The 13,113-nt window shown below is 38.2% G+C and overlaps 3 protein-coding genes across 4 annotated transcripts; all 3 read left to right on the top strand.

Annotated features, from left to right (window-relative positions):
- The first annotated feature begins 945 nt into the window (after positions 1–945).
- On the top strand, positions 946–4,144 carry LOC147176814 (uncharacterized). Its single transcript, XM_086072387.1, has 3 exons — positions 946–1,315; positions 1,664–1,834; positions 1,961–4,144. Exons 1-3 carry the CDS (start codon positions 1,210–1,212, stop codon positions 3,313–3,315), a joined length of 1,632 nt encoding a protein of 543 aa, XP_085928513.1. The 5' UTR covers positions 946–1,209; the 3' UTR covers positions 3,316–4,144.
- A 457-nt stretch (positions 4,145–4,601) lies between these two features.
- LOC147176813 (uncharacterized) lies at positions 4,602–8,955 on the top strand. 2 transcript variants are annotated; one of them, XM_086072381.1, is made up of 5 exons: positions 4,602–4,741; positions 5,566–5,756; positions 6,471–6,641; positions 6,793–6,825; positions 6,908–8,955. In XM_086072381.1, exons 1-5 carry the CDS (start codon positions 4,626–4,628, stop codon positions 8,191–8,193), a joined length of 1,797 nt encoding a protein of 598 aa, XP_085928507.1. In that variant the 5' UTR covers positions 4,602–4,625; the 3' UTR covers positions 8,194–8,955. The 2 variants fall into 2 exon arrangements, with proteins under 2 accessions (XP_085928507.1, XP_085928508.1); XM_086072382.1 differs by lacking the exon at positions 4,602–4,741 and having other exon boundaries at positions 5,616–6,075.
- Positions 8,956–9,091: 136 nt separating this feature from the next.
- Positions 9,092–12,646, top strand: LOC147176812 (uncharacterized). The gene is made up of 2 exons (XM_086072395.1): positions 9,092–9,600; positions 10,889–12,646. The coding sequence occupies exons 1-2, from the start codon at positions 9,480–9,482 to the stop codon at positions 12,049–12,051; spliced, it is 1,284 nt and encodes a 427-aa protein (XP_085928521.1). The 5' UTR covers positions 9,092–9,479; the 3' UTR covers positions 12,052–12,646.
- The last annotated feature ends 467 nt before the right edge of the window (positions 12,647–13,113 follow it).

Raw genomic sequence — 13,113 nt, 5'->3', positions numbered from 1 at the left:
ATGACGTCACTGAATATACTCCAGCAGGTCTTGTGAAAGCATGTCTTTGGAGTCGCGCTTTGAATCGTATTTACCACCAAATAGAAATACAATTGATCGTTTTAGGATTTTACTAGGAAGAAAAAAACGGTCTTTTGGTGTAATGCTGTCGTTCAAATTCTTCCTGTACAGTCTCCTTCAGCGTAAGAGCTTAAATGACCACCATAAACCAACAGACACAGTGGCTCATTCAGTGAATATTTTACAACTAAGCATGAGACGTGCTTCTCCCCAATGTGTGTCCTTAAGACATCAGTGAAGATCTTCAACCTGACCAGCAGGAACTAGAATCGCCTCCCATTAAAGAAGAGGATCCAGAGACACATATTTAAGAAGAAGAGCAGGAGGCTGCTATCAACGAATTTCCATTGACAATCATTGTGAAAAGTGAAGACGATGATGATGATGATGAAGGTGACGTGGACAACTCCAAGTGTCCATTTACTGATCTAATTGTGATGAGTGAAAAAGATGTACTGCTTGATTTTAGTCAAAGTGATGAGAACAGAAGGGTGGAGCCTCCAAGCAGCATCTCAAGGCAACAGATGACAACCGAAGATGTTGGAGACCACTGGAGGATCACAAGAAAGTCTCTTGGCATCACGCAGATCAACAAAACAAACACAAATGTGCTGGTGAAATGAACAGCATTAAAACCCGTGGGCTTGGTCAGAACCATCAAAAAGCCCAAAACGGGTCACATTACCGCCTATGGGTATAAAGTTGATAATAAATTATGAGTAAACATTTAGTTCTGGTAAGCTGTACAGAGGGTATAATGTGCACCTACATAAAAAAAGGGCTTCAAAACAGTATAGTGGGAGCCTGAGTGCAGTAAATCGAATTTGTCACGTCTCTAGTAGTTTGTCCAAGTGGTCTTGCCGTACAACTTCTGCAGCAGACGTACTTACGCAAATGTTTTTGTTCCCCCCAAATCCCTCCATTAAATAAAATGTCCCCAATTAGCGCTGATCCTATCAAGTCCTCGACGCAGTGCGTTTCATCACAATTTTACTTGTGTTAAAGAACATTGATCAAGTCTTCGTGTCGCCTCGGTGCACGTTGAAGCTTCACGAGCTAGCTTATCTTGCTAGCCGCTAACAAAGAGACGTGTTTGTGAGCAACACATCGCTCAGCAGACAACAAGAGTGTGTGCAGAATAGTATAAAAATGTCAGAAAGAAGGATAACGGAGAACGCGGACATTTTTTGGGGAACAAAGGAGGACAACGAGAGACAACGTCAACTGCTGGACGCTATTTTCAAGCAGCCTCGAGGTGAGTTACACAGAGCAGGTTTGTTTACTTCCTACGGTTATTTGTTTAGTACCTTTTTAATTACATCCGGAAACTATGATAAGATAGGGTTCTGTCTTGTACCTCGTGGTTGTGAGGATTCCCCTTTTTTTTTTGCTTCCTAAATGACCAAAACGTCAATTATTGGCATCCCGAAAATTGCCGAATTTGTACTTAAATCTGCTGAATAGCTCAATAGCCTTTAAGAGAAAAGTAAATGTGATTATTGGACTAAACTTAATAATTTTGTATGTTTCTAAGAGACATTGCTAAAAACAAATTCACCAATGACACTGACAAAACCACATGTTGTCTTTTTGTGTCCTGCAGGTGTCAGTGAAGAAGATATTCACCGTGAACAGCAGGAGGCAAAGCTGCCCCACATCAAGGAGGAAAAGAGGCCAGAGACCTCACAAATCAAAGAGGAAGAGGAGGAGACTGATATCACCAAGTTTCCATTAATTACTGTCATTGTGAAGAGTGAAGATGATGAAGACCTAGGTCAGTTGTTACTGTTCCATCCCATTCAAGACAATTTTCAGACCATCCATTTATGATCTGTACTGCTTACAAATTAATTAGAATAACCAGTGAAAATCAAATATTGCTTCTTCCTATGTCCTGCAGAGATCAGTGAAAAGTATCTTCCTCCTGAGCAACAGGAGACACAATCATCTGATGTTAAAGAGGAGGAAGCGTCCCTCCACATAAGAGAGGAAGAGGAGCCAGATCCCCAACACAGTAAAGAGGAGGATGTGCAAAGGACTCTACGCATTAAAAAGGAAGTAGAGCTGATTGATATCACCAAGTTTCCATTGAATGGTTATCTTTTGAAGAATGAAGATGAAGATAAAGGACAAAGTGATGAGAACAGCAGCTCAAATCAGCACATGGCAACAGACTGTGATGGAGGATCTCAAGCAGAGCTCTTAACTCCACTGTCAGACAGTGACGACGTAACTTCACACTCTTCTTACACTGATGATGATGATGATGATGATGATGATGAACACTCTAAAGGTGAAATGGCATGTCAAACCAACGAAGGAAACTGGGAATGTTCTCAGTGTGAGAAAAGTTTTGCTTCAAAGTATGGCTTGAAAGGACACATGAAGTTGCACATTGGGGCAAAAACTTTTTCATGTTCAGTTTGTGGCAAAAAATTCTCTACACGAGGAAATTTGAAAAGACACAAAAGTACACACACTGGGCAGAAACCTTTTGCCTGCTCAGTTTGTGGTAAAAGAGTCACTAGAAAGACAAGTTTAGAAATGCATATAAGAAAACACACTGGGGAGAAACCTTTTGCCTGCTTAGTTTGTGATAAAATGTTCTATACACAGCAAACTTTAAAAAGACACAAACGAACACACAGTGGGGAGAAACCTTTTGTCTGCTCAGTTTGTGGTAAAGGCTTCTTTATAAAGGAACGTCTAATAACACACACAAGAACACACACTGGAGAGAAACCTTTTGCCTGTTCAGTTTGTGATAAAAGATTCCATGTAAAGGCACACTTAAAAACGCACACAATAACTCACACTGAGGAGAAACCTTTTGTCTGCACAATTTGTGGTAAAAGATTCTCTAGAATTGGAAATTTAAAAATACACACAATAACTCACACTGGGCAGAAAGCTTTTGCCTGCTCAGTTTGTGGTAAAAGACTTTCTACAAAAGGATGTTTGAACAGACACATTACAACACACACAGAAGAGAAACCTTTTCCATGTTCAGTATGTGGAAAAAGATTCTCTTTTGAGAGATATTTAATAAAGCATACAAAAACACACACAGGAAATAAACTTTTTTCTTGTTCAGTATGTGGGAAAAGATTCTCCGTAGAGAGGTATTTAAAAAGGCATACAAAAACGCACACTGGAGAGCAAACTTTTTCTGGTTCATTGTGCAAGTTGAGCTCGGAATCAGGACTGGACGAGCTTTATCTTGAGCAACAGGAGCCCGACCCCCTCCAACATTAAAGAGCAGCCAATGCTGTAGCTAGGGTTAATCGGTTTCCCTTATTGGTGGCATCAGAGGTTCAACCCCTTAAGAACACACATGTTAAGAGGGATTTTTGTCTTGTTTCTGTTAGCGAGGAAGGAAAGCAATTGTATTTTTGTTAAAGTAATACTTAGGTTAATTGGGATTATTTTCCCAGCGAGAAATGTTTTGTTTGTTGTTTTGGCTTTGGTTTATCCGTAAATCGTTTTGCTAAGTTAATAGTTGATATTATAACTTTTTGTAAATAAATAATTTTCAGTGCACAAGTGTGTCGTTGGCTGCTTGGGACTTCATGTAATTCACTGGACACACCTGAGCAGGGCAGAACAGTACCAATTGTCAGGAATCTTTGTGACTTTTTCTTTCTTTTTTGGCAATTGAATTTAATTAAAAGTACTTATTGTTGATGGCTGAATAACCCTCAAAATACGAATTGTACAACAACGTGTTTAAAAAAAATGTATAATTTCTTAATTGGTAACTAAACGCTCTTCATTTAACTGAGCCGAGCTGGAGCTGTTTTGCAAGGAGGAATGGGCAAACATTTCAGCCTCCCGATGTGCAAAACTAACTGATAGAGACATTCAGACATAACCCAAATGACTTGAAGTTGTAACTGCAGCAAAAAGGGGTTTGGCAAAGTATTACTTAATTTAGGAGGGCCGAGTACTTTGCACATCCTACTTTTCAGTTTTTTTTAGTAGCAAAACAAGTTTGAAATACAGTACACTTTGTTTCACTTTATGATTGTGCGCTACTTTGTGTTTAACTTTTATATAAAATTTCAATGAAATATATTTATGTTTGTTGTCGCACCGTGTCAAAATATTGAACAACTCATTAATACTTTTGCAATGCGCTGTATGTGAAAGGGTAACTGAATGAAGTACAAAAAAAACATTTTTTGCCTTTCATATTTCACTTTAAATTTAAGTATTCAATTTTTATTTAATTACAATTATTCAATTTAAACTTTAAAAACGGTTTGTTTAAGCACACATTTTATTCAGCTTGTGTGTGCGTGCGTGCATGTGTGTGTAATGCATTAGAATCGTTTAAGTACCCTATTTTTCTTTAAGTGCAAACTGCACAATGTAACAGACGTAAATAAATGAAGCTATGTTGCATAAACAACGTGGGAAAACACTGACTGAGTCCTGCTTGAGCGGTGGCACGTAGTTTGTCTAAGTTAAGTTGCCGTACTACTTTGGCTGCAATGGGGCTCGCTACTGGCTACGTCGTCATCATCCCGACATGTCATTTCCGTTCCAAACCTACTCCTGATATAATGTTGCAGTGCTGTGTCCCGTGTTGTAAAAACAGAAACGATATCAATAAAACGATATCTTATTACCGCTTTCCTCTGGATGAAAAGAATAAGAGACGATGGCTGACACTGATACGGTAAAATTAATTTCTCTATTCATGATAACTACTTAGTGTAGGCTAGCGTCAGGAGCTAGCTAGTAGCTATAGCTTGCTAGTATTGCTAAACGTTACCGTAGATAAGATAACGTTACTTGTTCATAATGGAGTGTTAGGGCCACATTAAGAAAACATTTTTGGGGTAAAGATTAAAGTAGTCATTTACGAGAATTAAGTAAGAAAAATTATGATTGTTAAGTCATATCTAAGAGTATAAAGTTATATATGAGAATAACGTCATTATACAAAAATAAAGTCATCGTTTGGGAGAACAAAAGTTATCATTTAGGAGATAAAAATGTATATAGATTTTTTTTAATTTAAAAGATTTAAGTTATTATTTTCAATATATAAGTTTTTATTGAGTAGTTTTACGAGATGTAATGATTTACCAAGATCAAAGTATATTACATGAATAAAGCCATTACAGTATTAACAAGATTAAAAAAGTGACTACAGTATTCAAGTCAAGATTTTTTAGATTAAAGTTATTATTTATAAGATTAAAGTGACTATTTATGAATATAAAGTCGCAAATTGTTGTTTTTGTTGGGGATGAGGGGAAATCAGCAGACAGATATTTAAACCTTTGGATCCAGATCCACTGCAATTTCTCCTGCACTAATACAAGAAATATTTCAGTATCTGCTGTATAGAAAATCATTACTTTTTAATGAGGAATGCAAAAACAAACACTCAAATATGTCTATATACAGCAAGTTGGTTCTGAACTTGCAGAACCTACTTCAATGTTGTTTAGAGCCACTTATTTATTTTAAGTAATGTTTGTTATTTTTTTCTAGGCGTAAAGATTTCACCCCAAACCAGAACTCAAGGGTCTGTGGATGGCATTTTCCTCATGGCAAAACGGCTGGGCCGACACGGTTTGCCTGGAATGAGGGAAAAACTTTCCCTAACCACATCAACCTTCCGACCAAACGTAAAAGGAAAAGGCTGTATGGTGCCCTAGAGAATGAAGAAAGAGCTGAACCAGGTCCAAGTCACCTTGACATTGCTCAAAAGACTCAACCCCAAATTGAGCATGAAATACTCAAAAAACAAATTGACAAACCAAAGGAAAAATTAGACAAACAAAAGCAAACATGTTCGACTGTTGTGGTGCTTGAAATTGACAATGAAATGCTCAGAAAATAAAATGACAATCTGGAGAAACAACAACAAACATTTTCATTTAGTCAAATTTCCTCCTCCCCTGACTAACTATTACACTGGCCTGCCAGATGCTGCCACAGTCTTCTTTTTGGAGGCGCTGCTTTCTAAATTTGAGCCTCGCGGTGTGTTCCACAGTGCGGGTTTGTACACTACTTACGACTTGTTTGGTCGATGCTTTGTTTTCCTAGAATTACTTATTTCGGGCACTGTCAAGTTTGATTGTATCAGAAAGCTCTTTACTATGAGTGTTTGTCGTCATTCTTGCCAGCAAACTTTTTGCACACTACATGGCAGGAGGTGAAACAGTTTTGAAGCTATATTTTTATTTCTAAAAGCTAATATCCTGTGTTTTAAGACCCTCCTAACACATACAGTGCATTAGCAAGTTTGTAACGCAATAAAATTTGAGAGCACCCATTAACAATGTTCCTGAGTGATACTGCTACATGTGTGCACACAACATCAAAGTCCCAACACGAGCATTGAATGCACAAAGCTTGACTTGACCGAACCACCCTTTTATTTTCTGTTGCAGATGTTGGTGAGGAAGACCTTCACCGTGAGCATCAGGAGCCAAAGCCGCTTCACGTAAATGAGGACGAGAAGTCTGAGATCTCACACATGAAAAAAGAAGAGGAGGAGGCTGATATCACCAAGTTTCCATTCTTTGGTATCATTGTGAAAAGTGAAGATGATGAAGAGCAAGGTCAGTGGTTACAGCAGCATCTCATCCAAGTCTGGATGCTGTTTTCAAGCAGCCTTAAATTGTTAATCCTGAATTTATGTCCCTGACAGCCTAAAATTAACATTTATTATTATTTTCTTCCTTTTATTATTATTTTGGATTTCATTAACAGAGGGATATCAACAATTTGTCCACGTGTGGAAAGGTATGAATAATAATACATAACATCAAAGTCACAGTGTGAGACATTATCAAATCAAATGTGCATGTCTTCTTCTGTCTTGCAGAGGGAAGTGAAAAGCATCTTGCGCCTGAGCAACAGGAGTCACTGGGATCTCGTGTGAAAGAAGAGGAGGAGCCAGAGTCTCACCACAGTACAGAAGAGGATGTGCTACAGACTCTACACATCAAAACGGAAGTAGATTTGACTGATATCGGCAATTTGCTTTTGACTGGTTTCCCTTTGAAGAAAGAAGATGAAGGCGAAAAACACAGTTATGATAACAGAGGGGCCGAGCCACCAAACTGCAGCTCAAATCAGCACATGACAACAGATTGTGATAGAAGCCACTGTGGAGGATCCCAAGCAGACGGCCTCTTAGCGCCACTATCAGATAGTGAGGAAATAACGTCATATTCTTCTTTTGATGATGAACACTCTGAAAGTGAAATGGCATGTCGCACTGACAAAAAACACTGGGACTGTTCTGAGTGTGGGAAAACTTTGGGATCAAAGTATGACTTGAATGCACACATGAGTTTGCACATAGGGGAAACAACTTTTTCCTGCTCAGTTTGTGGCAAAATATTGTCTACTCGAGGAAATTTGAAAAGACACATAAGTACACATGCTGAGCAGAAACCTTTTGCCTGCTCAGTTTGTGGTAAAGGATTCACTGTGAAGACAAGTTTAGAAATGCACACAAGAACACACACTGGGGAGAAACTTTTTGCCTGCTCAGTTTGTGATAAAAGATTCTTTTCACAGGAAGCTTCCAAAAGACACCAACAAACACACACTGGAGATAAACCTTTTGTCTGCTCAGTTTGTGGAAAAGGCTTCTTTGACAAGGGAAGCTTAATATCACACAAAAGAACACACACTGGGGAGAAACCTTTTGCCTGTTCAGTGTGTGAAAAAAGCTTCTCTGAAAAAGGAAACTTAAGAACACACACAAGAACACACACTGGAGAGAAACCTTTTACTTGTTTAGTTTGTGATAAAAGATTCCATGCAAAAGCACACTTACAAGCACACACAATAACTCACACTGAAGAGAAACCATTTGTCTGCTCAGTATGTGGTAAAAAATTCTCTAGAATTGGAAATCTAAAAGCACACAGAATAACTCACACAGGGGAGAAAGCTTTTGCCTGCTCAGTTTGTGGTAAAAGACTTTCCACAAAGGGATGTTTGAACAGACACATTACAACACACACAGAAGAGAAACCTTTTCCCTGTTCAGTATGTGGGAAAACATTCTCTCTAGAGAGGTATTTGGTAAAGCATGCAAAAACACACACAAGTGAGAAACGTTTTCCTGTTCAGTGTATGGAAGAAGATTCTCTCTAGAAAGATATTTAAAAATAATAATAATAATAATAAAAGCAAGAGGCTAAGCCCCTCCAACATTTAAGAGCAGCCAATGTTTGCTTTAAGGTCTGTGCAGGGACTTTTTGTTGGTTGTTGTAGGTAGGGTTAATCAGCTCTCCCAAAGTGGTGGCAATCCCTTTAAGAGCACACCTGTGAAGAGAGGGCTGGAGTGACTATGTCTCCCAGCTGGCCTGGGAACGCCTCGGCATCCTGGAAGGGTTCCCTTATTTGCGGCCCTTTCTAAGGAGTCAAATAATTTTCCTATCCGCAAAATTCAAGGATACAAATATATTAACACACGTTTCCACATGGCATGGCACAAAATACAATCCCTGAGGTCCCAAGTTATACCACTAAGTCCCCAAACTTTTGAACATAAGATCAAATAAATATGATTAAGAGATAAGGTTAATGTAATGTTTAAGACCGCCCCAAATTCAAGCTTTCAACAAACATGCGCTAAAATGTCAAAATAATGACCACGACATGTAGACAGCATTATTAGACACCCGTTTATCAGCAAAAAAAGGGGTGACCTGCCATTTTTGTTTCTGAAATTTTCTGTTTTTGTGTGCGAGGATGGTAAGCAATTGTATTTTTAGTCCATGAAGATTAGGTTAAATTTGATTATTCTCCCAGCAGTGAGAACTGTTTTGTTTGTTGTTTTGTCCTCAGTTCACCCTGGAGTCCTTTTGCTAAGTTGATGGTAAAACTCTTAATGTAAATAAATAATTTCCAGTGCATTAGTGTTTCGGTGGCTGCTTGGGTCCTGAGGCCTTCATGTAATTTAATTACATTGACAACCCTAGACAGGACGCAACAGTACTGCTTAATTTCCTCTTTTAAGTCTGAGACACAATAATTCCTCGTGAGTGTCTTTGTAGTCATTCAAGCAATGTGTTTTATCAATTTTATTTATGCTGCATAAAGAACACATTCCAATAATTAAATACCTTTAGTCGTTTGTCCAAGTGGAGTTGCCGTACTACTTTCGTTGCAAATTACGTTTTGGCTAGGCAGCCACACCAGACGTGCTTCACCGAAACCGAATTAATTCTTCCAGAATTGGTACGGAACGTACTGAAGCCTTGACATAATACGAATTTACTGGATTAAAACATCATTAAATCTTGGTGTCCGGCTAGATTCTTAACGGTGCACGTCGAAGCTGTTCGAGATAGCTTATCTTGCTAGTTGCTAACAAAGAGCTACTGTTTGTTTTGGACGTGCCGCAAAGATCAAAATGTTGTGATTATCGTGCGACAATGTGTGCAACAAGTTTGAAAAACGATTACGAGGATGAACTTTGTCGAACTAAAGAGAAGAAGGAGCGACAACGACTGGACGCTGGTTTCAAGCAGCCTCGCGTTGTGCTACACAGAGCAGGTTTGTACACGTCTTCCTTCTTGTTTGTCAGTGCTTTTTTTCCTTAGAATTATTTCTTTGTTTCGGGAATTGTCGAGTCAAGTATTATTTTATAGCCCTTAATCACAGGAGTCTGAAATGTATCTTCTTTGTGTTCAAAGAATGCCAGCAAACTTACTGCACACTCATTTAAATGTCAAAACCCTCTGATTTTAAAAAAAAAATAATAATCTCCAACATTTTCGTATTTCTGTGCAATCAATGTTTGAATTTGAGCTTCGGTCACATTTGTAAAATGCATATACAATTAATATATATATAAAAAAAAATCCAAATCAACTGAAAATTCAACATTCAAATTTGGCGTCAAAAAGACACTGGTGCGAGCAATCCGAGATAGTCGTCCAACTTTCACGAGAGCCCAAGTAGCCCAGTCATTGATCATGTTACAGTGTGGTAGCACAATCTCCTGTTGTGAACCTCACATAGCAGCCAAGCGGTTACTTCCTTAGTTTTTTACTTCCAAGATGCTGACTCCAAGGATAGATCTGCAATTTTATCCATTTATGCGTTCACTGTCCTGCTTATCTTCACAATGGTCGCGGGTGTGCTATACCTACTGCATAAAAATTAAAAATACATCTCCTTGCCTTTCCTAATTAAATTTTTTTTGATAACAGTTACCATTTCCACTTTAGGAGTCGTGCCTAACAGTTTGTTTATTTTACACGGAGAATCTGAGCTTGTAGCTCAGAGCAACCTAACACTGAAGTTGAGTGCTCGTGTCACGTCATAATTGTACAAACGTACAAAAAAGCATCACACTGTAGCAGGTAGCTAGCATGAATTCTATGTTGGCTGGTGAGATTCGTCCGACTTGCTAGAGCCGACGTCAAGGGAGAGTTAAAGATTTTAAAAACAAAAACACTTTTTGTCATATGTTAAAAATGTGTGTATAACTTCTTGACAGTTGTATATTATTATCTTATGAAAAGCAACCGCCCTTTGGTCCCATATGATTCCTGTAATTGTATCTTAATTATTATTTCAAAACTGACTCGGCGCAAGGAGAACAGTACTTTCAGCAACAGATCAATTATTTGTCTTTCCTAAAATTTATGATTTTGCACTACAATTGCTGAACTGCTCAAGGGCCTTTAATAAATGTGATTATTGCGCCTCATATATATACATGTTTTTGATCAACCTTGTCAAAAACATGTACTACAATACACAACATCAAAGTCACAATAAACAGCAAATATTAACTTTGTCAAGCACGTGTGGTTTATCTCTTTGTGTCATGCAGACATCAATGCAGGGTATCTTAAGCCTGAGCAGCATGAGCCAGAGACTTCCCACACTGAAGAGAACGAGGAACTAGAAACCTATCACATTAAAGGTGAAGAGCAGGAGGCTGATATCACTAAGTTGCCATTGACTGTTGTCATTGTGAAGAGTGAAGATGATGAAGAGCAAGGTCAGAAGGCACAGCTCCATCCCAATCAATGCAAAGAGACACGAGGGGCGGAGCCTCCAAGCTGCAGCTCAAGTCAACATCTGACAACAGAAGGTGATGGAGACAATTGTGGAGAATCCCAAACAGGCACTCCGTTAGCTCCACTATCAGATAGTGACGACATGACTTCACACTACCCTGACACTGACGATGATGAACACTCAAAAGGTGATAAGACACGTCACACTCGAAAGAAACACTGTAAATGTTCTCAGTGTGGGAAAACCTTTAATCTCAAATATAATTTGAAAGTACACATGAGAACGCACACTGGTGAAAAACCGTTTCCCTGCTCAATATGTGGTAAAAGCTTCTCCGTAAAGGGATATTTAAGAACACACACAAGAACACACACCGGAGAGAAACCTTATGCCTGTTCAGCTTGTGGAAAAAGTTTCCCCAGACTGGGACAGTTAAAAACGCACACAAGAACACACACTGGGGAGAAACCTTTTGCCTGCTCAGTATGCGGTAAAAGCTTCTATATAAAGGGAAGTTTAATCAGACACAAAAGAATACACACAGGTGACAAACCTTTTGCCTGCTCGGTTTGCGGTAAAAGATTCTTACTAAAGTCACATTTAAGAACACACACAAGAACTCACACTGAGGAGAAACCTTTTGTTTGTTCAGTTTGTGGTAAAAGCTTCTCCGGAGATGGAAATTTAAGAACACACGCAAAAACTCACACTGGGGAAAAGGCCTTTGCTTGCTCAGTATGTGGTAAAAGATTTGCTGAGAAGGCTTGTTTGACGAGACACACAAGAACTCACACTGGAGAGAAACCTTTTCCTTGCTCGGTTTGCGGTAAAAAATTCTCTGTAAAGGGAGGTTTAATTAGGCATACAAGAACGCACACTGGAGAGAAACCTTTTTCCTGCTTGATTTGTGGGAAAAGATTCATTCAGAAGGTACAATTGGGAATACACATAAGAACACACACTGGGGAGTAATCGTTGACCAGATCCTCCCTTTTAGAGGAGGAGATCACCAAGTTGCCGTGGACTGATGTCATTGTGAAGATAATGATGAACACTCCAAAGGTGATGATGTCACACTGATAAGAAACACAGTGAATATTCTCAATGGGACAAAACCGTTGGTGCCAAAATGGGTCGAAGAAGATGCATAATGCTCCATATGTACGGGAAAAGATTTACTCAGAAAAGACACTTCAACATGTGCACGTTCAGTCAATTCTACATGATTGTTTTCAATTGGTTTTGTTGTAAATTTTTCTATTTTAATACAATTAATTTGTGTTTTTTACTTATTCAAACCTAGAATAACTGTACAAAGATATGGTTCTGTATTTTATATATGTATGACTTTGTATCTTCTTGGAAGAGTTTCTAACAAGATTCTAAGTCCAAATTTGACAGTACACACAGGTATACACAATGCTGAGAAACTATTTACCTGCAGTGTGTGTATGTGCATAATAAAAGATGAACTCATAAGTGTTAAGTTGAGAAACATAAGAGTTTTGATTAGAAGTGCAGCTGTAAATGAATCTTCAAATAAACTAAAGAAAGTTTGATATATTTACTTTTAGTGTGTATGTGGTCCTAAATAAAATAAAGCCTATTTTAGAGTGTATGCAAGTAGTTATTTGACGTCAATGACTAGTGGTAAAACATTCACTCAAAAATTCACTTTCACAACACAAATGAGAACACACACCAAAAAAAAAATAAACTGTAGTGTGTGTGTGATAAAAGATGTCCAAGAGAAGTGGTCACTAAAGCTTTGAATAATTTGTAAAATAAATTAACTTTGTGTGGTAAGATAGAAGTGTAAGTGATCCTGATTAAAATACGCCATGCACGTATATAATAAGTACAAATCTGTCCGTAAAAGTCTTAACTCATGCGTCACTAAATAATTGTTTCCATAGGTGTGTTTTTTTTCCAATGGAGGACCAAAACTGCCAAATTTTAAAATGAATAAATGCCTAAATGTGGAAAAAACGTATTACAAAAAAACGTAATTTAAAAATTAAATACAATATATAT

Source organism: Leptonotus elevatus, chromosome 3 (assembly GCF_054856555.1).
Source record: "Leptonotus elevatus isolate MCC_2025b chromosome 3, RoL_Lele_1.0, whole genome shotgun sequence".
Classification (NCBI taxonomy): domain Eukaryota; kingdom Metazoa; phylum Chordata; class Actinopteri; order Syngnathiformes; family Syngnathidae; genus Leptonotus; species Leptonotus elevatus.
The sequence above is the reverse complement of the archived record's forward strand: the minus strand, read 5'-3'. Positions and strand labels throughout refer to the sequence as shown.